This window comes from Leptosomus discolor, chromosome 16, assembly GCF_034619465.1.
Source record: "Leptosomus discolor isolate bLepDis1 chromosome 16, bLepDis1.hap2, whole genome shotgun sequence".
Lineage (NCBI taxonomy): Eukaryota > Metazoa > Chordata > Aves > Leptosomiformes > Leptosomidae > Leptosomus > Leptosomus discolor.
This window is the reverse complement of record NC_141406.1, coordinates 1,852,997-1,879,999: the sequence shown is the minus strand read 5'-3', so window position 1 is coordinate 1,879,999 and position 27,003 is coordinate 1,852,997. Positions and strand designations below refer to the sequence as shown.

Here is a 27,003-nt window from a genome sequence, read left to right as displayed (position 1 = left end):
TCCCGGGGTCCTAGTGCCCGGCCCCGCCCCGCCCACACCCCTCCCACGCATGCGCCCGCCCCCAGCACGTCACGGAGCGGGGTGCCGCCCCTCCGCCTGCCACCAGGGGGAGCCACCACTCCGCCCCACTCCTCTCCTCCCCCCCTCCGCTCTGGGGGTTTGGCCCCGCCTCGCCCCTCCCTCTTCCCTTGAGCGGCTTCCTCTTTCCCCAATCAGAGCCGCTCCCGCTCCCTCTCCTCCATCGCAGGCTTCCCCGTTGGCTGCGACGCTGCGCGACCGGCGTGGCGGAGGCGGGACTAGGCCTGCGCGGGACCAATGGCGTGGCGGCGAGGGCGGGCGCAGCTCGGCGCGGCGGGGGCCCGGGCCTTCCCCCCCCCCCACCGCCATGGCGCTGCCGCCGCGCTGAGCCGCCTCCCCCCGCCATGGCCGGGGCCATCGCCTCCCGCATGAGCTTCAGCTCGCTGAAGCGGAAGCAGCCCAAGACCTTCACGGTGCGCATCGCCACCATGGACGCCGAGATGGAGTTCAGCTGCGAGGTGACGGCCGGGCCGGCGGTGGCGGGACGGGCCGGGGCTCACGGGGCCGGGGTGGTGGTGAGGGGCGCCCGCTGAGGTCGGCCGTACCCCCGCTGCGCCCCCGCCGGCTTCCCCGGGGCCGGCAGCGGGCCCGCTGCCGGCCCCGGGGAAGCCGGCGGGGGCGCAGCGGGGGTACGGCCCGAGGCCCCGCGGAGGGCGGCGGCCGAGCGGGACCGGGCGCTGGGAGAGGGCCGGGGGGCTCGGGCCTGCGCGGGGCGGGCTCCCCGTGGGAGGTTACGGGGTCAGGGAGCGACCCTCGGGGGGGCTGCACGGGAGGGACAGCGGGGCCTGTGCCGTTCGGCGTTATCCTGGTGATAATTCGGGCTTGTTCTGGTCATCACTCAGCCTTGTTTTGCCGTCGCAGCCGAAGTCGCCCGTTGCCCGGTGGCTGTCGTGAGGAGGCCGGGGTCGAGGTGGTGCAGGTGGCGAGGCTCGAGTCCACGAGGGTCTGTGCCCACCAGACACGAAAACGGGAACGTTTCAGAGTTAGTGGCTCGGTCCCGCGGACGAGGGGTGCTCCTGGGGGGCTGGTGGCCTGGTGCCCACCGCCGTTGTGTCTGGTTTTTCTCGAGTACTTTCCTTTTTTGGGCCCTTGGTCATAATCGTTCTCCACTGGGCGGTTGCTGTTAGGCCCCAGGGGTCTGGTTTGTTGCTGCTGTAGTTTCAGCCGATCTGGAGGGTCTGAACACACAAACATCGAAAGCCATCTCTACCCCGTTTAACTTTTTTATTTAATAGTTGATATTTCGTTAGTCTGATCCAAATCTGGATGGAATTCCACAGCCTGTAAGCAGAGGAGCGTTTGTCGTCATAAGTTTTCTTGCTCTTGAAATCTGCTGTCAGCGCTGAAGAACTTTCTGCCTTTCCAAGGGATTAAGGATTTATTTTAGATGGGAGTCGTGCGAGCTCCCCACTGTTGGGCTGCCAGGAGAGTTTAAGTGTCCTGGCTCTGCTCTTGCATGTTTTTCCGAGGATGCCAGTAATAATGTATGATGAAAAGTAAATAATTCTTCTTTTTAATGGTGTGGCCGCTTGTTGTTTCATGTTGGGATTAGGGTGTTTGTACAGCAGTAATCTCGGGTGGGATTTGACTGGGCAGCTTGTGCGTCTTCAGACGATTTTTCGGGGAGATTCCTGCCAAAAAAGCTTGTCGCTGCAGATAGGCTTCTCCGGTCCTTCTGGAAGCACAGGAAGGAGCTCACGAGCTGTGTGTATGGTCCTGCTCGGGTCTCCTGTGTCTTGTCAGAGCTGGTGTGTGAGGGATGCACAGGGGAATTCAGGCCCCGTCCTGGCACGGGGGAATTCAGGCGTCGTCCTTCAGCGCCGGGCGCTCAGGCGGGGCGGGGGAAGCAGCTGGGTGCAGGTGGGTGACGGGGCTGGCTTGCAGTGTGCTTGGTGCAGGCGAGGGGGGAGTTTTATTCGAGCGCAGGGCAGCCTGGCTGGAGCTGTGGGGTTTGTTCAAGCTTTGTTCAAGCAGTCCAGCGCCCTGGCTGGGTCTCTGCCCCATCTTGGTCTCGTAGTTGCACGTCTCTGGGGCGAGCTCCTGGGCTTGCTGACTCTGCAGGAGTGCACCGAGCCCGATGTCGCAGGCGGATCGGACGCTCCCTGTGGCCTCGAGTCGCTGGGGCTGATGTGAGGGGGGGTGGGGGGTGGGAAGGTGGCCCAGGGAAGGGCTGGGCTTGGTCCTCACCGCCGCAGCCCCACGGTGAGACGTGGAGCCAGGAGCAGAGCTTGTGGCCGCGGTGGTCTCGGTGCCCTGCCTGAAAGTTGGAGGGGTGGGAGAGTCGATGATCTGGGGAGGGCAACGCTCCTCCCTGAAGGGATCCAGCCCCTGTCTGAAGGTTTGCTGGGCTGAGGCCCTGGAGGGGAGCGAGCAGCGCTATGCCCAAGCGCCTGTGCGTGCATCGGTCTGGTGTTGGGCTCCGTCAAGCGGGCAGGGGGCCTGCTGACCTGGGCAGGAGGCTGCGGAGGGTGAGACCTCTGCTACGCAGACGCTCCTTAGAGGCTTAGCGGAAGGAGGTGCAGCAGGAGTCTCGCTGTCGTGTTGTTTGGGGTTTTTTGGCCCGTGAACGTTACCCCATGCTGACAGGGATGGAGAGCTGGTGGCTTGTTGGAGGTCTCGTTGGTAGCCTGCTCCTGGGGGCACACTGCTCCCTGCCAAGCCGGGCAGGGGGAACCACTGCTGCCTCTTGACTTCTGTCTGTGCTCGTCCCCTCCCTTTCTGCTGTTGCTGCTCTCCGGCCACGGGCACCTCCTGGCTCCAGCAAGGGAATGAGCTGGGGGTTCAGCAATTCCCCTGCGAGGCCGGTGGTCCTGGGGTTGTACCTCTGGCTGGGTTTTGTTCTGTACCTGGTGTGCTGGAGCCTGCTCCCTGCCTCGGGCTTCAAACCCCGTGATAAACAGCAGCCGGAGGAAGCAGCGCAGGAATGTTTTGCTGCCCAGTCCGTGCGAACACCTCGGCTTCACCCGGGTTCCCCGTCCAAACGGCCTCGCCAGGGAGCGCTGCCCGCTCGGCGGGCACCTCGGGGACCGTGGGTTGCCTGAGCCTTGGGAGCTCCGAGGTGGGTGTTGGGAGCAGGGTGGGGTGGTGGGAAATTCCTGCTCCCTCCTGCTCTTACGTGTGCTGGGACTGCAGGTCCCTGAGGAGGAGCGGCTGCGGTCTGGGCAGAGCAGGCTCATGTCTGTCACCCTGCCCTGCCTTGGCCTCGTTCACTTCCAGAAGCCCCTGTCCTCCCTCCACCCTGTTGCACATCCCCACCGCTCATCTCCGTGCCTTCCTCTGTGCTCCCAGCCTTGCTCTGAGCAGTGCCCTGTTGCTTTCTCCCCGCTTTTCCCTCTCCAGAAGCTGGATGCCCAGCTGGATAGTGGTCTGGGGGGGGGGGGTGTGCAGCTGTTTTGGGGAGGCTGACGCTACGTGTGTTGGTCTTTGGCACAGCTTAACTGGTGGCTTCCTGGACAGGCATTGATCACGTTGCTGGTAACCACGTTGGAGCGATCGACGCTTTGCTATGGCGGCTTTTCCGTGTGAGATTAATATAACTGATGTTTTCTCTTTAAACTTTGTTCCAGAGCTCTCGAGGTGTGCTCTGTGTCGCCACGAGTTAGACTTCCCAGCCCTGCCATGCAGGACAGAGGCGATGTCCTCACCTCGAGGCAGTGACAGGAGAGGCCCGAGACCTCGAGACTGGCCGGGCAGCTGGGAACGGCAGAGGCCACGGGCTGTAAGACCTGGCACCGGCCAGCAGGGCAGTGTGGCGGGCGGCTGGGGCTGGCGAGGCCTCCCCTGGCCCTCGAGGAGTCCGTGTGGAGCGGCTGAGAGATCTGAATCCATGACCTGCTCTGGCTTAATCGCTGGACTGAAGGTCTCGGTGCAAACTGTAGAGCCCCAGCTCCTGTCCCAGCAGTCCCTCTTCTTCTGACCCCACCAACACCGCTGTAGCTGCGGGGGAACACCTTGGTTTTCTGTGTTAATTTTTCAGTCTGCCCTGCAGAAATTCCCAGCTGCGTATTTGAAGAGATTAAACCTGCTTTGCATCTGTTTACTCTGCAAATGATGTCTCTAAATTGAGCCTAAATCTAAAGTAATCCAGAGAAATGAAATCTTAATCTTTCTAACATGGCGGCGATGCTTAATAATCACAGTTGGGGTTTCACTTTAAAGAATTATAATTTGTTTGGGGAAATCTTGAAGACACAAAGTGAGCGTCTTCCTCTTTTGTTACTTCCATCGCGGCTCTTTGAGCCTGGTTCCTAATTAACGGATAGCATCTTGAGGAAGGATGGACATTCGCATCGTTCTTAAAAATCCCCGTCTTAAACCAGTCCCTAGCTGCCCCACCTTCCTGAGAACACCCTCAAATAGCCCGGGGGTCCCTCAGCTTTCTGTGCTTGGAGAGCAGCGCAAGAGAATTGTTGTGGAAAGACATTTAACATCGAGTTCTCCTGCGATTCAGGCTGTGACAGGCAGTACGGTGCTGGAGTGACGATTCGGGAGGCTGTTTGCAGCAGCAGTGGGGAAAGCAGAGCTCACCAGCGGGTGGCACTGGCACGGGTGGCTTGATGTCAGTTCGGAGCGCGGCGCCAGGAGCCTGCTGTGCCCCATGGTTTCCTCTGCCGTTGCCACACCGATGGTGCAACTTGCCGACGGTGGCCCTGAACCAAATTAAAGTAGCTGACGTGGCACAGGTAATGTGATTTTGGTGGTGCCTCTCCGGCTGAGGTAGTCGTTACCCGTTATCTGTGGCATGACATCTTAAACCCCCGTGGTGATTTAGAGTCTGCATCATCCAAGGCGTCGCTCAGCCCGTCCCTCCGGTGGGATGGCGGTGGTGCGGCGGGGCTGGTCGCACGCGCTTTTTTCCTCCAGGAGCCCAGTTCCCGGGTTGGTGGGAGAACCCATCGACCTTCCTTGTGGTCTGGTGCGCGTCTCTGCCCGTTCCTTCCCCTGGCAGCGGTCAGTCGGGTGAGCGGCTCCGCCTCTGAAGCCACAGCACCTTTTCTGAAAGGTGGGTTTGTTTTTTTTTTTTTTCCTTTAGCCCTTTCCATCGTGCCTGTGATCTTGGGCCTGGAACTCCTGGGGGGTTGGTTACTCCACTGAGGTGCCACAAGCCACCCAGCTGCTTCCCGACCTCGATCCTGTGACAGCAGTGGCTTCTGCAGGTCTTAAGTTAAAAATGAATGAAACAGCTTTGCAGCCGACCTAGAGGTGCAGCTCAAGTGTTCAAGCAGCAAGAGGAGGCAAGTTTGGGCTGATGTATTTGCTGGTCTAAATGTGCGTCCCGTTACTGCTTCCATTCTCTCTCCAGAGAATAATCTTGGTTGCAGGGGATCTTCTTAGCCCAGTGCCCTCTCAGTGCAGGGCCAGTTGGATGAGGTTGGTTGTAAAGCTCTTCTGTTTGCTTGTAAGCAGATGAGCCCAAACTTCCACAGCGCTGGTCTCTTTGTTAACAGACATAGGGAGTGATGTAGCTGAGCTGCAAAAGCTCCGAAACAGGAGCAAGCAAAGGTTTGGCGGTGAAAATCTGCGGCCAAGTAAGTTTTTAAGTAAGAGCTGGCGCAGTAAATCGGGATTGAGTTTTGAGCTCTGTTCCAGTCGCTGCAGCAAAATGAAAAGGCGAGAGAAGGAAAGCAGGGAGCGGAGTGCCCCCAGCTTCCTTCTGCGTTGCAGGGTGCTCGGAAGGGGTTTTGTAACGATCCTTCCATCCTCGGTTAAACGTGTGGCAGCGGCTCGGTGGTGCTGGTAGGGGCAGTGACCTCTCTCAGTGCTGCTGAGCTTCTGCGAGCAGGCAGCAGGTTACCTGGGGAAGACGAATCGGTGGGCAGCATCAGCTATTTTAAAAAGCTGAGAGAAATAATCCCTCTCGGCTACGAAATGGTGTTCAGTAAATTGTTGGGATGCCAGCTGTCAAGTCAATGTTCCTTGGCACTCCTGTCGGCGCTCTGCAAGCGCTCGGTGCTCTTTGGTTGCTGCTGATCTCTCTACATACGAGATGCAGCAGGTAAGGGTCGTTTCCTCACTTCGTGTCTTGGAGGGGTTTATGCCAAAAAAAAAAAAGTCAGGAATTCTGCTGATTCACAGCAGTGTCATTTGGGAATTGATTTTTCGGAGGTGCCTCGCTTGGTGCGGTTCAGTTCTGCATCCCCTTAAGCTGTGCGCGACTCACATGAGGCTCGTTACGAACACAGATCCTCTTTGGTTCTCTCTGCCTCATCCTGCATCCGAAACAGTCTCTGGATCCCCTGTGTCCCATTGCAGCTGCTTCTAAGCCGGTTATGAAACTCCATGTTATCCAGTTCCCCTCCAAACATGGTTCAAAACCTCTGTCAATCCTCGGTCTCTGTGGTTAATCCAGAGGAGGTGTGTTGATGCAAAGGGGAAGAAGGGAGGGCATTTGGGACAGAAAATCTTCCTCTTTTGGTGTATAGACTCTAGTTTTGATGCCGTTTAATACCTCTTCTTTTATTTTTTTTCTTCTTTGTATAGGCAGTGCTTCTCAAGTAGGTGGGTTTTGAAATTAAAAGTACTTGAACAGGGAAGCAGCCCTGGAAACAATCTGCTTGAAGCTGGGAGGCAGCACTCTTAGAAAATCCAACAGCCCTTAAGGTTGGGAGAGAGGCATTTGGCAGCAGGTGGGGTTTAGCCTCGCTTCATTCAGGGGTAAACTCGCCGTTGCCGGGGCAAGGCTAACCCTCTCTCCTCAGGCTTCTTAAAGCCCAGCTTGGCTTCCCCAGGGGCAAGCCGTCCGTTTTCAGAGGGCCTCCGCATGCGGAAGGTCATCGGAGCAGGTCAGGCTTGGGCTGAAGCACCCCGTGCCCGTGGGCATTCGGCTCCCGCCCAGAGGTAAGGCTCGGCTCTGGGATCGCCGGCCCTTCCCGGGGCGGGGAGGAGCGTGCGGTGCTGCAGCCCGAGCGACAGACGGCTCCGTCTGCCTTCCGTCTCCGTGCACGGGAAGGCCGGGGGTCCCTGCGGGAACAAAATCCTTCTCTCGCCCTCTTGGAGCTTCTTCCCCTGCCTCGAGCTGCTGCTTCACCCTGTAACTCTTTAACTGGTGCAAACCCAACTTAGGGGCTGAGGTGGGACTTTGGGACGTCGTCGGTGGTTGTCCCCTCCGCCGCTCCCGCTCGCTTCGGTGCTGGCCGGCCAGAGCGGCAGCAGCTTGTTCTCCCGTGTGCCCCGCTCTGTCTCTGTCTGGGGCAGCCACCGCGCAACGTGCTCGGCTGCACCATCTGCGTCGTTACGCCTGGGCGCGTTTTTGGCCTCCTCGGTGGTTAACAGAAATAGATTTTAATTAAAAGCTCGTTATCGAGTTGTCGTGTAGCATTAGTAAATAAAAATAACTTTTACAGCCCTGTCTTGCGGCTCGGTAAGTGGCAACCATAAGTATCTGACATCGCTTTATTTTTGAAAAAAATGGAAGAATATTGCATGTTTGATTCCCTGTTTGCTCCAAATAGGCTTTAAATCCGAATAAGCGGTTGTCTGTGGCACTTCTGTTATCCTTCAATTCCAGGAGGAGAAATAAATGTGGTCTGCAGTCTCGGTTATCTCCGTTTCAGCTGTAAACTGTTGTGGGTGGTTGGTTTGGGCATTTCCCGGTGGGATGAGGAGCAGATACAACCCACCCATTTCTTGTTTCCCAGGCGGTTGGTGGAGGGATGCTCTGCTCAGCCCCTGCCCTCTCCCCTCTGTCACCTCCCTCCCTGTTTCGATGCAGGGGTGTCACGCCTTCTTGTTAAAGCTTGCTTCTCAGTGGAAATAACATGCCACAGTGGAAGCTGAGCGCTTCTTCCTGGGGCTTGGTCCCCTTTTCTTCGTAGTCTTTTAGTCCGTCGTGTCACCACAACAGGGGCTCTGCGCTCTCTTCTCGTCTCTAGCACAGAACTAACGCTTAATAAAATGATCTGCTAAGGTGAAAAGCCATTTTCTGCGTTATTTAAGGATGAATTGGTGCAGTAAAATACTGGGTAGATGTTAGTCATTTCCTCAAGGTCATGCGTTAACCTAGCACCGTGCCTCCCGCGGAGCCGTTGCGTTGTGCGGGGTACGGAGGGACCGTTGCGATGGGTTTGCTCTGGGAAGCAGCTGAGCTGGTGAGCGCTGCCTTAACCTCCCCCAGTCACTTGTTTGTGCCCTTATTCCCCAGCCCGACCCTAGGGACAGCTGAAGCTCCGGTGGTTTGCGTTTGTGATGACAAGGAGGCGAGATCTTCGTCTGCTGCCCCTGGACGGAGCCAGGTTCTGTCCCCTGGAGTCTGGGCACCTCCCTGTGGTCCGAGGAGAGCTGCTCCCGTGAGGAACCTTAACCTTAAATGGTTAAAAAATGCCCTTTCTTTTCCCATTTTCAATTTGACATCGTTGGAAAAGAAAAGCTTATGCCAGCGGTTTTGGGAATGGCTTTTCTCCGTCGACCCCCTGCTCAACCCTCTGCACGTGGGGTGGTTGCACCCCCTTGTGCCCTGGTGCCCATTTTTTTTTTGTAGCGCTTGGCCTCCCTCCTTGTCACCCCGTGACGAGGGGATCTCGTAACCCTTGTGCTCATTTTTGCAGCTGGTTTATCGACTCATTAGGTAAGGAGCGGTTGTGAAACTTGACAGAAAGGTTCTGTGCTGAAATAAATTGTCCACTTGCCTGCTAGTTGGAAATGATTCTTGGTGCAGGTTAATAAATAATGCAAACCCTGTTACTGGATGCCAAATGCGACATCTCTGCTGGAGAAAAAGATGATGCCAATAACCCGTACTGGAAGTACTCTATTCTAGCCACTGGCTGCTGAGTTTTAAGTGTTTAGTGCTGTTTACTTAAAACGCTGTTCTGATAAATTGTGAGCGTTCTGTACTTAGTAAAGAACATAAATTCCAGCTTTGCAGCATAACAGCCTTGCAGTGCTTGCCCTGTTTATAAAGCAGCTCGTCCATGTATTCCTTCAGCCACTGGCCAGATAGATCTGACACCCCGTGCTGGGCTCGCGCTAATGGGGGAGCGCAGAGCTGCAAATGTAAGAGGCGTTGGATGCTCTCCCGCTCCGTCCTGCGGGTCGAGTTAAGGTTATCGTGATGGAGCTTTTTATTGGGAGATTGGGCTTTATTACAGCATCGTGCCAGCCTCTCTGGCATATGGCTGAGAGGGGATTTTTCTGCTCTAAGCCTCTTTGGTTTGTTTTCAGGAGCTCGTAATGGCTTGCAAAATCATCTTCGTGCTTCAGGTGTCACTTTAGTGCAGAGCAGGGGAATCGCGTTATGGGCAGAGGACGGGATGAGGAGCTGCCAGCCCGGCCTGGCTCTCCCCCAGGCTCTGCCCAGCCTTGGACAGCAGCTCTCTCTTCATCTCCTCCTGCCTGGGGGGGGGGTCTTTCTTTGTGTTTTATGGCCAGGAAATGTGGCAGTTAATGACACGAGGCCTATCAAGTAAAGGTAAGGAGGGCTGCGGTCCTGAGCGTCTGTAAACCAGTTGGAGTTGAGCTGTCAAAAGATGCCACTTGAATGCAGATCGTTATTTTAAGTACCGAGGTGTGGAACGAAATCATGTATGTTGAAATAAACGTGGCTGCTGTTCCATTTATATATTTAATGAAGGTAATTCAGCACAGTCAGGGAGGATGTCTGTGCGATGTTATGGTTGGAGACTTCAGCACCATGCGGGCAGGAACGTTAAATATATATTTCTGCTGTAACTTGCACGTTCAGTGACAGAGTGGCGGTGTAAAATCTAGCAGCAGAAGCAATCGCTTAAAATATTCCCATCACCAAATTAAAATTGCCCAAGAGGGCGAAGACACGCAAAGCTCTTGCGTTAATGCTCGCTGCCGGCTTGCTTTTTAGGGAGGAAACCCTTGGGTCGTGCCGGGCGGCGCGGCGTGGTGAGTAAGGGTTGGGTGTCTGCGTGGAACTCTGCAGGGGGAGGTTTGGCGGGGAGCGGCAACCTGTGGAAATCCCAGCTGCGGGGGGGACACGGTGGGGTTGCTCTGGGGGTGTTCATCCCGCGGGGCGTGGGGTGCTGGGTGGGGCAGCACGCAGGAGCCTGTCCTGGGAAGGGTTTGGTGCAGGGCTGTGGGGGCGCGGGCACCGCTCGCTCCTCCGAAGCAATAGGCTGAAATGTGGCCTTTGCAGAAAGCAAGGAAAAAAGCTGGTAATGCTTTATGCAAAGCAGTTTAATTCTAGTTAAGAAACAGCCCTTTGATGGCAGCCTGGTTTTATGTGCCTACAGAAATGGTACAAAATAGCTGTTTAAATGTGTCTCGCTCTGTTTTGTCTGAATCCTCGAATTAACCTCCCTCTTAAAATAATAGTCAGGAAAAGATCTTCTGCAGTCTGAGCCATCCTGTGCTGGAGCTCATCATGGGGACTGGAGGCTAGCTAAATGTGTGAAATTAGAGTTTTATAATTACACCACTGCAAAACTTGCTCCTCCTGGTGTTTTTGACCTCGAGGTGTTGACGGCGCTCGATATGAATTGCGGCGAGGCCGTGGCAAGGCCGGGGGTGGTGTCTTTTTGGAGGGTAGCGTCGGCTTTATTCTATTTTGGGCCTGTCAGCAGGTGTGTGTGTGCCCTGGGAGGGGGAGAAAATAGCGAGATACTCGTTTAATCGAAGCCACCAGAATGGCAATGAGCTGGTTCTCCGCGGCTTTGCCCACAAGGCGGCAGTGGGTGACAGCGGGAGCGGCGCGGCGCCCGCGCCAGCGCTCCCTCCCAGCCTGAGCATTAATATTGATGCTGTCCAGGTGGCACCAAGATTGAGTTGTAGTGACGAGAGAATGTGCCGAGATCCTTTTGCCCTAGGGCTTTAGAGTAATGGCCATATGTCTCGGTCCAGCAGTCGTTTCCACCGTGCAGATGGAAGACCAAAGTGGCTTTGGCATATTAGATTCATCTGTTTTATGTCCCTCTTCACCTTTCTGCCTCCCGACGCCTTCTGTTTTTATGAGCAAACTTCAGTAACAACGTAGATGCAGCTGCAAGATTGCTCGAAGGACACAGTCTTTGAGCAGGACCAATTTTCTCCACTCCTGAGCTGCTTTTTGTCACCAGGAGAAAATGCAGTTTGACTCTTACAAAACATGCTGCAAGAGAACTGCTGACTTCAGTGATCTTTTATTTTTTTTTCCTTTCTGAGCTCTTTTTCCCTTTTGCCAGCGCAGGGTGGGTAGCTCTGGAGGAACGCGCTTCGTACGCGGATTGTTTCGCTTCTGGTTTTCGGCAATGCGTTACGCCCCCGTCTGCGAAACCCTGTGGCTGATGCTGGAGTTTGTGCAGGGCTTCCTGGGGCCGTATGTAGAGATGTTAAAGCCACTAAGGGGCAGTTAAGGGTGATTTTTATTTCTGGCAGGAAACAGGCTGCTCATAGCAGTGCGTGGCTCAAAAGGAACCTCGAGGACACTTTGGGTCCTCTGTCGAATGTCGGTGGGTTGCCAGAGGAAGAAACAGTTTTATTTACAGTGTTGTTTGTGGGAGCGGAGAAAAAACACACATCTCTGTTTCCTAACGAGGGAGGAGTTGGCCATTGGCAGATGAGATCAGGCAGAAGGATATAAAGTGTGCTTCGTTGGGATGTTTCCTTGTCTGTACCAGGTGCTTTCTCCACGCTCTCAAAGGCGTTGTGAGGTGAAAAAAGAATGGATTTGGTTGAACGGAGATGAAGTTCTGAAATCCATCTTTCTGACTCTGCTTCCTGTTTGCTTTCCTGCAGGTGAAGTGGAAAGGGAAGGACTTGTTCGATCTAGTGTGCAGGACACTAGGACTCCGGGAAACCTGGTTCTTCGGGCTTCAATACACTATCAAGGATACGGTGGCTTGGCTCAAAATGGACAAGAAGGTTAGAACCAAATTTCCCTTGTGGGCTGACAAAGGAGAATGTACCTTTTTCCACTTTCTTTGATTACCCGAGGTTGTGTGGTGTGATATTGAAGTGAACTGGGTGCAGAGTGTTTAAATCTCATCCCCATGGCATCTCCAAGTCCAATAGGGAAGATCTGGGAGAGATACCCCACCCCAGCTCCTTCTGGGCCGTGAAGCCTCAGAGCACACACCCTGAACCCCCTTGAGGCGTTTTGGAGACAGCCGTGCTGGGATGCTGGACTTCAGGGTGACTGATGTAAATGAAACCTAGAAGTCTCTCTTCCGCACCCCTGAATGACAAAACCTTTAGTGGAAAAGTGAAGTCGCACCTTGATTTCTTTAGTGGTTGAGATGTACAAAGATCTAGGGAGGAGGAAAACCAGAGGAGTGAAAAGGAGGTGGAGGTACGGGAGGAAACGCTTCCCAAATATGTGAGCCTCCAGGTTGCTGAGGGGTGGGTTAGAGAAGTGATAGTTGCGGTTCTGTTGGCATCCAAAGGATGTTACACTAAAACCAGACGGTAATCGGGACCGTGAGGGAGGTCTGGGTGTCTCGCATGTCATGCCAAGGTTTTAAACGTGAATCTGAACCGGACAGTGCCAGCCCACTAGAAAGGCAGCGAGGAACAGCACCGAGATGCAAGAGGAGGCAGTGCAGGGGGACAACGAGGAAGTCGGATGGTGGCGTCGCAGGATACAGCGTCGCTCTGGGGGGTTCGCAGGAGGCGACGTGCACACGGCAGATCGGGACCAACCTGTGCTGTCTCTCATTTCGCATGCTGTTTGTTGGGGCCTTGTTTGTTTTCTTGCATTGCTAGCAATGTCAGAAATATTTGTTTGGTATCTTTTTTTAGCTCGTTTCTGAACTGCGTAGGCTGGTTCGTCTGTTCTAGGTGTCTGAAGTGCTTGACAAAAGATGTGCTGACTGAACAGAAAGGAGGCGTGTCTTGGCTCCGCCAGGAGAGTGGCTGAACGGCTCTTGTGTCCCACAGGTTCTGGATCACGATGTTCCAACAGAGGAGCCCGTCACCTTTCACTTCCTGGCCAAATTTTATCCCGAGAACGCAGAGGAGGAACTGGTCCAGGAAATCACACAGCACTTGTTCTTCCTGCAGGTAGGAGCCCTGTCAGTACACTTGTTTTCCAACCCGAGGGAGAAGGAGCCAGGATAAGCAGAAGTGCAAGAAAAAAGGTTCCAGGGTCAGAAAGGTGGTCAGCAGAGTGTGGATCCTTGTCGTTATGTTCACACCTCCCCAAAGGGAGTTGTTTTCGACAACAAAAACTGCTTAAAATCGGACAAAGGTGGTTTGTCTGGATGAAGCCGTTGCAGATGCCCAGACTTGCAGAGCTGGTAAACTGGCTGTCAGGGACGGTTAGGTGATTTGTATTATTAGTGCCTGGTAGCCAGGGGAAGTGAGTCTGTGTCAGATGTGGGCTTGAATGACACGTCCAGCCTCGGAGTCCACCTCTCTGTGGGTACCAGTTGCGCTGAGGGGTGGCGACTGCCTTGGCACGTGACGGCGTCGTTACGTGAGGCGGGGCGGTGTCGCCCTCAAGAACAGCGCGCAGCCAGCCTGTTCCGTGGTCGGGCTGCACGGCAGGTTCGCCTCTTCACAAAACAGCCGCCAAGGAACTGGAGCAGAAGAAAATCCCAGAAGCGCAGCTCCGTCCGTGACCGGTGGCAAAAGCAGAGGAGAAAGGGAAACCAAACGGTCCCACCTGCCCCAGTAACTCGTGCCCTTTGGTTAAACGTTTGGAAACTGGTGAATGCATCTTCGGGGTTTTTTCTTTTCTATTTAAAGTACGCTACAAAGCCTTGTGTCCTGAGAAGTCAGCTCAGCTGGTGGTGGTGTAGCAGTACGGCGTGCTGGTAACCAAGAGCTGCCATCCCAGGAGCTCTCTTTGAGACAACATCTGAAAACTGTGTCCTTGTTGTGTCAGCTGCAGTTGCAGGGAGTAGGGTAGTCCCGATCAGACCCCTAGGCACTTCTTGGGATGTTTCAGCTGCTCTGTGGCTGTGAATTTGAAGTTTCTGAAATAAATCAGTTATAAACCAAAAAAAGACACCCGCTCTTATGTTTATTACACCAAAGTAGAGGCAGCCTGGGTTTGGATGCTCTTGGGAACACCACTGTAGACTGCAGTGTGCCCTGCCCTTTCAAACGGGTATCAGATGATAGGGCAAGGGGCAGCGGGTGCAAGCTGGAGCATAGAAGATTCCACATGAACATAAGGAAAAGCTTTTCCACTGTGAGGGTGGCAGAGCCCTGGAACAGGCTGCCCAGAGCGGTGGTGGAGTCTCCTTCTCTGGAGACATTCAAAACCCCCCTGGACACGTTCCTGTGTGACCTGCTCTGGGTGGTCCTGCTCTGGCAGGGGGGCAGGACTAGGTGACCTTTCGAGGTCCCTTCCAACCCCTGACATTCTGTGATTCTGCGAAAGTGGGCTCACCAGCTTCTTGGTGCTCCTCACTCTTCCAAAGTTCATCTTTGTTCTTCATTGCTGAAGGACTTCTGAACACAAAGTGTGACTGTTCATTTCCAAGGTCTGTCTCGTGCGCTGGTGTCTCCGTGGGGCTATTTTTACATGTCCCGTTTGCCGTGGGCTTTATCCTTGATGAGGAAAAATGCTGTTGGCATCTCTGGAAAGGAAAACCGGAGAGGAAAAGCTGTTAAAGCTGCATTTTATAAATGCAGACTGTGACGTTTCTACTGGGATTTCTGATGGTGAGAGGACCCTGGGTTCCTGTAATGCGTATGGGAAACGGGAGCGCCCATAAGCTTGCAAACTCTCCTGGTTTTGTCTTAATGCAGGAGAATATCTTCTGTGGTTGTGTTTTAACCAACTTTGAGGACTCAAAGCATGTTATAAGTTCAAATTGATGTTACTGCATCTCTGTGACAATCCATTTAAGTCTCCCAGGAAATAGTATGCTTTTTTTCCTATCTCTATTCAGGAAAATTAAGTGTGCAAAACCAAAAAATATCGAACATGACAGGTTTAATTTTTTAATGCATGGAAGCCAGGAAACATAAAGCCGTGGCTTTTGGGAACTGCATGTTGGCTCTCCTGGGAGCGCACGCGCGGGGCTTTGCCTGCTGCTAAAAGCACTGCCACGGTGGTGACCCGCAGCTCTCCTTGCTGCCGGTGGGGCTGGAGGGAATTGGCCTGGAGCACAGGTGAGCACTGACTCATTGTGAGGCCTGAATATCGCAGAGCAAAGCCTTTGTGTCCTCGGAGACTCGGCTGCAAACTTCTTTTTTAATTTAGTGGTGTGTATAGCTGTGGCATCAGTCCCTAGCTGATGCCTTGAGAGGTTTTATCGCCGTGTTTACACGCAAGACTCTTTTCCCGTGTCGTGTGTGTCCCCCCCGCCGCCTTGTCTTTAGCAGTGGGATATAGGTTCTGTCATTTTCCACCTATAAATTTAGCTCTTCTCACAAACCTGTCTGGAAAAGGTGGCCTGTGAAAGCCCGAGCCCTTCCCTTCTGAGCTACCAGAGACTCCCTGGGCCTGAATTGTAATTAGCGTTAGGAAAATTGTTAACTGTGTGGTTGACAGCTCGAGTTAAAACAAGCCCCAGCCATCTGCTGTGACAGTCATGCTTTGCACTGCTCTGCTAAATGTGTGTTATGTGTCCTTTGCTGCTACGTGCAGGTGAAGAAGCAGATTTTGGATGAGAAGATCTACTGTCCCCCTGAAGCTTCTGTCCTGCTGGCCTCTTACGCCGTCCAAGCCAAGGTAGGGACAGGGGGATTCTCCAGGGGCCTGCCGATGTTGGCAGGGGGTTAACGTTGCTCCTGGCAAGCTGTGTGATATACCTGCTTCCCAAAGAAGGGAAAGGCAGGGAAAGTTAAAACTTGGGAAGCGAGAGGACGGCACTAGCAATATTGCCTTCTCCGCACTGCTGGTTCCTGGCTGCCTTCAGGCGCTGGACAGATTTTTCCTTCCTCTTTCCAGGACTCTTTAGCAAGTGCTTATGAGCTGCAGTGCCTGCTCAAGTGTGCCTTACTACTGGAGCAGGTGAATTCCCCGAGCCCATGCTTTTTTGGATCTCCTCCCTGCTCTTGCCGTTGTAGCCAGAGGCAAACCAGCCGTGGGACTCACAGCTCCGCTGCTTCCCCAGAGCACTTGTCATCATGATAACTACTTTATTTTGAGTGCTACAGCTTGCCACGTAAATGTTAGTGCAGTGTTAAAGGGCTTTTCCTGGCTTCTCCCTTTATCCTGGGTTTAATCTTGAGTGTTCGGCCTCACTAGACAGAGGGAAAACTCAACGGTCATTAAGTTCCCCTCGTTCTTCTCGGCTGAATTCTGCTCTAGAGCCAGAGTCAATGTGTTTTGCTGAGGGCTTATTTAAGAGAGCACTGTTTTCCAGTCTGCAGCATGCAGCCTTGGACAGCTTGCAGCAGCCTGCAGCGGAGGGACTTCTGGGATAGAGGGAGCAGCCTGAGCTTCAGAAGTGGGGACGTTCTTGCAGGAGGGGAAGTAATTTATGCCTGTATACGCACAAGATGTACTGCTGCTCAATTAACGGGCCTGCTAGCTAATCTCCAGTTTATGTGTGTCTTTGGAAAAGGAGTGACTGGTGTCTGATCGTGGCCCAGCTGTGTTTCGCCGTAGCCTCGTGATCGTAGCTGGTTCTGACTCTCCGGGTGCGATTTAGGGAGGCGTTTTGCCTGGCGGGCCCCTCTGCCCGTCCTTGAGGAGCATGGCGTTGAGCAGTTCAGGAGAAGCAGGGTAGCTCTCTGGTCTGTGAGGCCACCTCAGCTGACAGCGCGGGAGAGGGGCTGTTGCCTGAAGAGGGGGCCTGGCTGGTTGGGGGCAGAGGCCCGTCCTCGGTGTTTCACGGTTGCTGTATAATCTTCCTCATAAGCCTTTAGTCCATGCCCAGTTTGTCTGAATGCAGCCCTGGGTGACATGCACCCATGTTCTCTGTGATGAATGTTTGAATTTACTAGAAAACGATGTTTTCTGCTCATAGTCAGAATATTGATGAAACTGTATTTTGTTTGAGAAACTCGTCAGCCGGGGAAAGACAAGTTGCTTTTAGAAATGTTTCTATTTGTGTGCAACATTCATCACTTACTAGAGAGCGTGAGTAAACACTGACTTGGCTTTTTCTTCGTTGACCTGCTGAGCCGAGGATGCACAGGGGATGACTTTTCCTGTTGCCAAAATGAATAAACCATGGGGTAAATATCGAGCGCTGTTAACTCTTGGCCGCGACAGCTTCTGCTCGCGCGGGCGGGAACAGGCTGTGGTTTGGTACAGGCCTGTTGTGCTGTCCCCTTTCTCCTCCCGCAGCTCGGCCGCTGCCCTTGCGCTCGGGAGCACGCTCGACCTGCTCGGTCGTCGGGAGGAGGTCGGTCCGAGGCAGAGCAGTCCCGACCTCGCACGTCTTGATTCCGCACAGCGACTGCGAGAAGGGGGAAGAGGGAGGGATGCCTTTTCTGATCTTTGCTGATGGGCTCTCCTGTCTGCATCAGACACTGCTTTTCCCTGCTGCCCCTCCAGGCAGGGTTTCCCCTTGTGGGTTGTTTTTTTTTTTTTTACAGCAAAGGGGAAAGCTGAAGGCACGTCTTTGGTACAGAACTGGGAGGAAAGATGCTGCAGATCACCTCCTTCCAGTTAGATAGGATAACGGTGTCCTTTCTGGACAGGAACGCAGCCACTGAGCACCGTAATTTCACTAATAACATGCTGATTTGCATGATTAGGGCCATAATAGCCTGATGTATAGTGGTGTGTTTGCAGCCATTTGATTGACAGCCAGGTTGCTTTGTACCGTGTTGCGCACCTACCTGCAGTAACGAAGTGAGCGTGTGGGTCATCAGAATAAAAGCTTATTTATTTCTGTATCGTTGTGTTCATTTGGGGAATTACTATGTGTTTTCCCCTCTAGCCCTGCATTCAAACCACCCACACTGCTTTCAGATGTTGGAGGCGGTTCAGGTTTTAAATAGCCGGGAGAGACGTGGAATCTACTGAAAAATGTGTCCCGGCTGAAAATGATAACCTCCAGCAGGTTCTGCCATTTCTTGCCCCTTAAATGTAGGTCGCTGCCATGCTGCAGCCCTCTCAGCGCTTCAAATCTTGCAGCGCTCACAAGGGCATCTTTTTTTTTTTTTTTTATATTTCCCTCAAAACAAACAATACTTGGTGTTAACAGTTTGAAGCTGAACATGCCTGGGTTTATCCAGGATGATGTAAGCCAGGTGTATAACTGAGGTAAAGGCAACTGCCATGTGCGACCATGGATGTTAATCGTGGAGTTCAATTAACAGGAGCTGAAATTCCGTGACAGTTTTGAAGTAATGATTTAATTGGAAAGGTCATTAAAACTATGTTTGTCGACTCATTTGAGCCAGCGTATACTGCAATACTTAAGCCATTTGTTGATTTTTGACTTGTGAATAATTAATGTTCTCATCCAGACTCCCTCTCGGTACAAATATTCCTTTGGGACGTGGCAATATTTTTCACCCCATGAAAATCACATAATCCATACTTAGTCTTGGATCTCCACGGTGGATCACAACAGAAAATAATCGTGTTAATCCTATATGCTATTATTTTTATCACCTAAAAAATGATTTATTTTCTGCCTCTCCAAGGTTATTGGAGTTGCTTCCTTTGCCAGTGCCACGTTTTTATTACTGTTCCCTTTTGATGTGGGTGCGAGGGACGTGTACCTGCAATGCGCTGCTTTCTGAGGAGCTCCAAGCATCTGTAGACCTTAGAAGACAGACAGTTGCTGCTGCTCAGCACCCTCCCGAATGAAATCTTGGCGGTTTTGTTATATTAATTGAAGTCTGAGTCAGTGTTGATTGTTGCATGCTTCCTTCGCATCTGCATTGGCTCCAAATCAATATTTGCGTCTTTAATCCCCGCTTGTCGTCTCTGAAGCGTTGCTCGCTGGGCTGCGGAGAGGACGTACGTGTAGGCTTTTGATGCTGAGCTCTGGTTTTAGTGTACGACGTGATGGTTCTGGCATTAAAAGGAGGCTGATACGGAAAGCTTCCTGGCTTATTACACGAGCACCACGTGTGTCTTGGGTTTTAGAAATCGTCGCTGTTTTGTACTTTCTGAGCTGAGGTTCCTCAGGAAAGCGGGGAGGGAAGGGCTGTCTCCCCTGCAGAATGAGTGGCTTGAGCAAACGTTGCCGTGTCTCGTGTAATGGGGGAATGTCGCTGCAGAAGGCCTGTGCGCCAGGTGAATGAAAATCGCGGCATTTCGTGTACGTGCCTCACACCCGTCGTCCTCTGCTCCTGAACTCGCTAGGTTATTTGGGGTGCTGTTTTCTGGCGGTTTCCTGCCCTCTCAGGCTGTACGGGAGGTAAATTTATTTTCACATGCACTGCGGGGACACTCGGCTTTTCAGTCGGTTAATAAGCAGTTTTATTTCTCAATCGCTTTATATGCTGCTCAAAAAGATGTAAATCTAAACAAATACTAGTAATTACTGGATGCACTTAACAAATCTGAATTGGATTCCATGACCCAGTTGAGCAGCAGACCCTCTGGCAGAAAAGCCAGACACCTGCCTGACAGGAGTCTGTCAAACTCCTGTAATTTTTTTCAGTGTTTGTTCATTGGGGTGGTGAGCAGCAACGGGGAAACCACCATCTGCCTCACCCGAATTACTGGTGTCGATCAGTCTTTGGGGACAGGTCTTTGTCCATATCTTGACTCCATCCCACTACTGGTGGGGACGGCAATGACCTCTCAGCTACAGAGCGAGTCCCCGCGTCGGAGGAAGCGTTTTCTGGGCGTGATGATTAGAGTAGAATAGAATCGTTGAGTTGGAAGGGACCTCCGATGATCATCGTGTCCAACTGGTGGACAGATGGTGGATGCCAGCTGATGGTGGACATCAACCGATGGTGCGAAGTTCTGTTCTGCTTCCACCTCTGCTGCATGAGTAGGGGGAGGACGTGAGTTTCTATTAGCAATCGAATGATGAAGGCAATATGGTTATCAAACTTGGCGAGCAGCGTATGTTCTCTGCTCTAACAGGTTGTGACGTGTGGGGTGTAAGCAGCCTGCATGTGCTGCCTCCCCAAGGGGCGGATGTGTCAGGGTGAAGAGTTTTGCTCGCCCGTGTTGTTAACGTGGGGCGGGCACGATGTCTGTGCTTCTTTCCAGTACGGCGATTACGACCCCAACGTCCACAAGCGAGGCTTCCTGGCGCAAGAGGAGTTGCTTCCAAAGCGGGTAAGGAGCTCGGCCGAGCGGAGGAGTTGGTTTCCAAGCCTGGTGGTGTTTTGAGAAGCAGAGCCCTTGGCAGAGAGGGTCCCTGGGGCGCACCCTGCTCTGCTTCCTTTGGGCCTCCTTACCAAGGCAAACAGTCCAAAAAGATGTATTGAGGGAGGAGAATTCAATCTCTTTCCGATATATTTTAATAAAAACAGAAGTTTTCTTGCTTTTCACGTGGTTTCATCCTGCCTGCGTCTCCTCGCGACGGCCTGGGAGCAGCTCCCCTGTGCTGTGTGCCTGGGGGCGCTGAGCGAGCACTGGGTGGTCGCTGGGCTGGGCATGCCCTGCTGAGAGTCACCTGTCTTGAGGTTGGACGTGGCGTCGAGGAGGGGGTTTGCTTGGGGCTTGGGTGTTTCTGGCTGAGGAGGCTGTGTGACAGGAGCGCCAGTTGACCTGGTCTCTGTCTCTCCACGAATCTCAGGTAATAAACCTGTACCAGATGACTCCAGAGATGTGGGAGGAAAGGATAACAGCCTGGTATGCTGAGCACCGAGGCAGAGCAAGGTCAGTGTGTGCTGCAGTGGTGGGTCAGGATCAGTCCCCTCGCCTGAACAGTCGCCAGGGTTTGGGGAGCTTGGGCAGGCGATGGATGAACTCTGCTGCCAGCGGGGTCAACCCCAGCACACCTCTGTGGCAGACTCACAAAGGGCTTTCTGTGATTGCTCTCCGTGCGCCCTGCTGTCCCCTGCTCACTGACGGGGTCCTCGAGAGGACTGATGCTCTGTCAGGGACCACCTGCAGAGGGGCAGGGAGGCAGCCCTGCCCACCCTAGGGGCTCAGGGTGCTTTTTGGGCCAGGAAAAGGCAGGGGGATTCAGAGGTGTGCTGCTGCGTTGCGTGGTAAAGGGCTCCTTGTGGGGGATAAGCCTAAAGTCAGATGGATCTGGAACAGGGGATTTCCTGTTTGTGCTTAAGGGATTGGGAGATGGACAAAGCAAGGGTTGAAGTGCTACGTCTGGCTGGGCAGGCGCTGGCAGCCATTAAGATGCCAGCAAGCTGCAGACTGGGATTTGCTCTTGGGCTTTGTTGATCCTGCCAGCAAAGACAGGCTTGACCTGTGCGATAGAGACAGTCCAGGCTTTAAAGCCTTGTGAGTGCTTAGGATGAGAAAAAGCAGCCATCCCCCTCCCTCTGATCCTACCAAACACTGTAACACTGTCTTTTTTTTTTTTTTTTTTTTTATCTGACAGAGATGAAGCTGAAATGGAGTATTTGAAGATCGCTCAGGACTTGGAGATGTACGGAGTGAACTATTTTGCAATTAGGGTGAGTGCAGGTTGTGGGTCATGTTTTTCTTGCCGGCGTAGCTCTTGTGTTAGTCTTCAGGTTTTGTGTCGCTGGGAGATGGGATGAGTGGAGCCTTGGAGAGCCAGCGGGCCTGGGAGATGGCTGCGGGGCGTGGCGCTTCGCCGCAGGCCGCCGGGGAGGCGGCAGCTCTCCCGATACGCAGTGCTGGGGGGTCGCTGCTCGGGGCTGGCTGGTGAAGCTAACAGTGGTTCATGTCAGACTCTCCAAGTGGAATAAAAGGGGTTCTGCTCTTTTTTTTTTTCCTCTCCTCTAGAATAAAAAGGGCACTGAACTGCTCCTTGGAGTTGATGCCTTGGGTCTTCACATCTATGACCCAGACAACAGGTTGACCCCTAAAATCTCCTTCCCGTGGAACGAGATCCGGAATATCTCATACAGTGATAAGGAGGTACGGATACGTCTCCCCTCTTCCCTGAGCAATAACAACACAATTGCGATTTAAAATGATTTCTCTTGGCTTCTCTGTCTGCTCTGCTTGCTCAGCAGCTTAGCTAAGGGCAGCTCAGCTTCTCCAGTTGAAACCTTCTTAAGTCCAAGCCTTTCTGAAACCTTCCAGGAGTGGGCGTACAAGAGGTCAACTGGGAGCTCTTCTCCTGTTTGGTTTTAGAGTATCTTCAAACCTGCTATGTAGTTTTTTCAAAAAACCAAAATTGCTGCTGCTGTGCTTAGCCCAAATACCAGAGTTCGGAAGCTGAGCTCCCTGCTTTACTGTGTGTATTGCAGTATATATTACTGTGTATATATAGTGGATTATGAAATACAGTGACTTGTATTCCTGGCAAGAAGAGCTCTTGCCATATCATTACATCATCTTGAGTTTTCAGGCTGCCGGGCTTGGCATAACAGCTGGAATCTTTTTAGGAAGTTGCGTAGTTTAAGACCACTGTTGGACAGGGATTTGTTAAATCCAGAGCATAAATACGAAATCTCCTGAATCGTTGGCCACCAGAGCTGGTTGAGGATAGCAGTGAAGTTGGCTGTGGAGGGGAAACTGAGCTGCTCAATTTCCAGTCTGAGAGCTGCTCAAAGAAAGCCATCTGCCTTCATGATAAGGAAGAAAATTAACTTCTTAATTAAAAACTTTTCCAGTCTAAACACGATATTGATTAGGGTAAAAGTTAAAGGTTTCTCATCAGCTGCATTTGCTGCATGTCTTGTGAAGTTTTATCAGTAGTAAGGCTGTGCTGGAGTTCTCTTCACTTGTTTTATTCCTTGAAAATACAGAGCTTCGCGACTCTGCAGAACAGCTCAGCACTTAGTGACTTCGGAAGGCTTTCCTGCCTGTGACAGATGAGTGCGGTGGAAGCTGTCTGCGCAGGCATTGCCTCAGAAATCTGGGGATCCAAGCCTCTGTAACCAGGCCTTGACACAAGGCTGTAATAGAGCTTTCTCTTGGGGGAAAGGACTGCCACCTTCCATCAGGTCAACCGCCTGTGTAATAAGATGACCACAAGTAGACCCGACGTGATAGTAAACAGACTTAATAGCTGGATATGACAGCTACGTCGACACAGCGGAGGGGTTTAATCCATCCGAACAAAGACTGACTGTTGACGTGGAACTGAAGTTCCTCTCCTGGTGTATTTCGGCGCGTGGTGGGGTTTCTGCCAGAGCCCGAGGCCAGGGACATTCAGGCGCGTCTGCCTGTGTGAAAGTCTGAAAAGATTGGCTCTTAACCTGACAAAAGGACACGCTGCCAGGGCGAGTTCTGCCGAGCCCTTTTCAGGCAGTACAGAGTATTGACAAATAGACCTGCTCTAATGGACACGGGCTGCCTGCTCGAGCGCTGTCTCTTCAGCCAGTTATTTCTGTAGCGTGTGGGGGAGTGATGGAATAGATGCAGGCCTTCTAAAAAATGCGGTGTTGTGGAGCACTCCGTCTCTTCAAGTATCCTTTTATTAGTCCAGAGTCTTCTGTCTGTCCAGGGGCTGTATTACCAGAACTCGGGCGGCTGAGCTGGTTCTTCCTCCCTTCAGAAGTGTCCTGAGTTTCTGCTGTAGGTTCTCTGCTCCCTACAGCTGCCAGGAGAGCAGCATCTTGCCTCGGGAGGTGCTGGGCTGTCTCGGTGCTCTGCAGAGGACGCTGGCTGTCAGGCATTGCAGTCTGCAGGTGGACAGCGCTGTCGTTTGAGCGTTTTTCTGACTGGAGGAACAGTTGTCTCCTTGGTTGCTTTTGATACTAGTTCTCTTGCTTGGCTAAAAGCCACGGGGACAGCTCTCAGCCTTGTTTGTCTGACGCTGGTGACCTCCTCTGAGTCAAAACTTGCAGTAAGACTTTTATAGCTGTGTTTTTATTAAATGCACCGCTCTCTGATAACTCTCTCCCTCTTTATTTTTTCCTTTTCAGTTTACGATTAAGCCATTGGACAAAAAGATTGATGTTTTTAAATTCAATTCATCAAAGCTGCGTGTGAATAAGCTGGTGAGTCTAAGACAGTAATTTTTATCGCCTGCAGCAGTAGTTTCTTTTGGGGCTTTTTCTTTGAGCAGTCGGAGGGAGCGTGCTGGCCTGGCTGGACTGTAGATGTGGTTTGGTACAGCCGTTACTACTCGGTCGTAGCCTCTAGAAGAGAAGGGGGAAGCTCAAGTCGAGCTCCTTCACAGAACCTCTTTCCCGTGTCCTGTTTTTGTGCCCCCTTTCTGAGCTCGCGGGTTACAGCTGACCTGCATGGCGGAAGCACTTAGTAAGTAAAACTTTCTCGTCACCCCCATCTTTGCCCCAGATCCCTTTTCTTCTCCTGCAAATCTTTTCCGTTCTGTCCTGTGACGTAGATGTGCCTGTTCTGGGATGCACCACCGTCAGAGTCGCAGTCCTGGCTTTTCCTAGGCTGGCCTCTCCTGAGGACACTCTGTGCGAGGATGGAGGCGGCTCCATCGAGCTGTTCTGTTCAGCATCCGTGTTAGGGACCAGCTTTAGCCCGTGTTCTGGATTTGGTGTCTGGAGGAGCTTTCATCCAGATTCTGCAGTAGCTGTGCACCGCTGTCGCTTTGCACGAGGGACCTTTGCTGTCCTGGTTATAGTCTGTCCTGTGCTTCGTGTGCTGTAGGGAAGAAGTGGGGCTTCCTGACAAAGGCCTCCTTCGCTGCACTCCTCAGGTTCATACCGCTGAAGCTCCTCTGACTCCAGAGAAGTCATTAATGACTTGTGAGATGGAACACGGGCGTGTGAATCAGTCCTTTAGAAACCTGCTTTTGTTGCTGAAAAGAGTTTTCACTCTTCTGTGTACCCATCCCTTTGCTAACCCTCCTCTAGTACTGCCACCTTCCTTGTCCTCCTTGGGTACCAAAGGAAACCACATTGGTCCTCAAAACCCTTTAGCAAAGGTATCTGAAGATGTCCGAGGAAGTTTTTGATAAGTGTTCTGTTTGTCTAAGGTGGAAAGTGGTTAGGTTTTTTTCGTGGTTGTTTTTGTTTTCATTTTAATGTTTTAAATGTGCAGTTGGGAGAAGGTTCAAGTACATCCTGAACGTCAAGAAAGGGAGCAGTGAGAACCAGGGAACTGATCAGTGCTGTAGAAGTCTTTGTTTCGTTATTTGGCCTATTGCCTTTCTAGGGCTGGTATAAAACTTGCCAAAACCGTGCTGTGCTGGATGCACAGAAAACAGAAAATTGTCTCAGCAAAGAGCTGGTAGCCCAGGAGCTGGTGTTTGGTAATGGGACTTGGCTGTGCCTTGGCTCCCTGCCCCTCATATGGGTACGAGAGCTCATAGGGTTTGAGGGCAGTGGGTGGAAGTGCTTACAAGCACCAAAGCAGAGCAGTTCTGGTGTTTTCTGTGTGTCGAGAATACAAACCAGCTCATCGTCATCACGTGTATACAGCTGTTTTTCTCCACTCTTCACCCTTGACTGGGATAGATTCTTCAGCTGTGTATTGGAAACCACGACCTCTTCATGAGGAGGAGAAAGGCAGACTCGTTGGAGGTCCAGCAGATGAAAGCGCAGGCCAGGGAGGAGAAAGCCAGGAAGCAGGTGAGAGACATACCATGTAACTAGACCGTGAGCCAAAATCAGAAACGCAGACGAGCTTGGGAAGGAACAGTCTCCAGAATGACATCAAGCACACGGAGCAGCTTTGAGGGACGGTCCAGCTGAACAGCTCGTTTTAGTAGCCTGCTCCCACCTCGCCAGTCATTCTCAACTTGGCTCTGCGGGTTGATGGCAGCCTGGCAGCCCGAGCCCAGCCCCCGCACTGGAGAACAGAGCTGGGAGGACGTGAGGGAAGGGCGGACCTGGGTGTCCTACGAGAGTGTGTGTGTGTGTGTGTGTGTCTTCTCCCCCTCAGGTAACGCCTGGGCCCCGTAGCTGGAAAGATGTTGGGGTAGTTGTTTGTAATTAAAGCAGGGGCTGTGAGGGGGAGCCATGCTTTGCCATAGTTCTTCGCCTCATTTTCTAATTAACGCGGTGATGGAATGCACGCCGGCGTTTCGGGGTGTGCAGCCTGCATGCTAATTTGGCGCTGGCCTCCTTTATCTGCCGCAGGTCAGCCCAGGCGGCGAGAACGGCTCTTTGGAGGCAGCAGCGTGTAGCCGATGAGCATATATCAGCAAATTGGATTGTATGAATCATTGTTTTCTGCTCGTAGACCTTTTCTACTCACTGAAACCCACACAGCTAATCTGAGTACTGATGCTTAGAATATAAATGTCCCTTTCGCCATAAAGCCACTAGATAGCAGCAGGAGAAACCAAAGCAGTCGTTTGCACCCGGGAGGGTCTTATGCTCAAGGAACTGCTAGGTTAATGGATTCAAACATGTCCATAGAGGTGCTTGCATGGTGCTGGACTTTGGTGTTGAGGTGCTCAGCTGACCTGGAGATGTGACGTGGCTTGTCTTGCCGACACCTCCTGAAGCAGTTCTCCTTCCTGTACCTTGTGGGGTGGCAGGAGAGGACAGGACGCGAGTCACGATGAGGGTAACCAGGCCAGCTCCTCTGGGGAAGGGGGAGCTTCTTGCTTCCCGTGGGGATTCCTCTGGTCAATAAGGAGTTGGCATTAGCGGAGCAAAAGGTCCTCCTTGGCAGGAGCAGCGTGGTGTCCAAATGCTGGTGGCTTTGCGGACACATTTTGCAATCTCGTGAGGTTTGGATAACGCCAGGGAGACTTGAGATCTCGTGCTTAGCTGGGCTGCTGGGAGAGGTGAGGGCACTGGGAGTGAGCAGAAGCTTATCGCCTCGCGTGAGCTCTCGAATCCAGAGCGCTTGTGCTCTGCGGGAAAGGTCGAGCGTCTGCTTGGGTTGGCTGCCCTCTCCCGAGCTAGCCACCGGGCTGTCTTGCCTGCTCTCTCCTCCCTCCCCAGGATCCACGGTTGTTAACTGGTTCCAGATAGTTCTTTTGTACCGGGCATTCTTGTTAATGGAAGTCCTGAGTGGGATGCAGATTGTAATGATAATTAATGAGGGGAACCTTTAATAGAATGAAGCAGAGCCGTTAGAGCAGTGGGTGTCCCGCTTTCAGAACACAGTTGGTGTCCAAGGAGCAGAGAAATGTGTCTTGTCGCACTTATTTCCCTTATTAAACCCAGCAGGTGGCCTGT

General features: G+C 52.7%; 1 protein-coding gene across 4 annotated transcripts in view; it reads left to right on the top strand.

Moving 5' to 3' along the window:
- The first annotated feature begins 414 nt into the window (after positions 1–414).
- NF2 (NF2, moesin-ezrin-radixin like (MERLIN) tumor suppressor) overlaps positions 415–27,003 on the top strand; it is a 47,355-nt gene continuing 20,766 nt past the window's right edge. For 3 of the 4 annotated variants that reach the window (XM_086474121.1, XM_086474123.1, XM_086474122.1), the window contains exons 1-10: positions 415–536; positions 11,758–11,883; positions 12,898–13,020; positions 15,563–15,646; positions 20,054–20,122; positions 20,586–20,668; positions 21,354–21,429; positions 21,725–21,859; positions 23,818–23,892; positions 25,327–25,440. In XM_086474121.1, coding sequence (XP_086330247.1) covers positions 423–536; positions 11,758–11,883; positions 12,898–13,020; positions 15,563–15,646; positions 20,054–20,122; positions 20,586–20,668; positions 21,354–21,429; positions 21,725–21,859; positions 23,818–23,892; positions 25,327–25,440 — 999 coding nt within the window. In that variant the 5' untranslated portion in view covers positions 415–422. The remainder of the gene's footprint in view (positions 537–11,757; positions 11,884–12,897; positions 13,021–15,562; positions 15,647–20,053; positions 20,123–20,585; positions 20,669–21,353; positions 21,430–21,724; positions 21,860–23,817; positions 23,893–25,326; positions 25,441–27,003) is intronic. The other variant, XM_086474124.1, reaches the window with a different exon arrangement.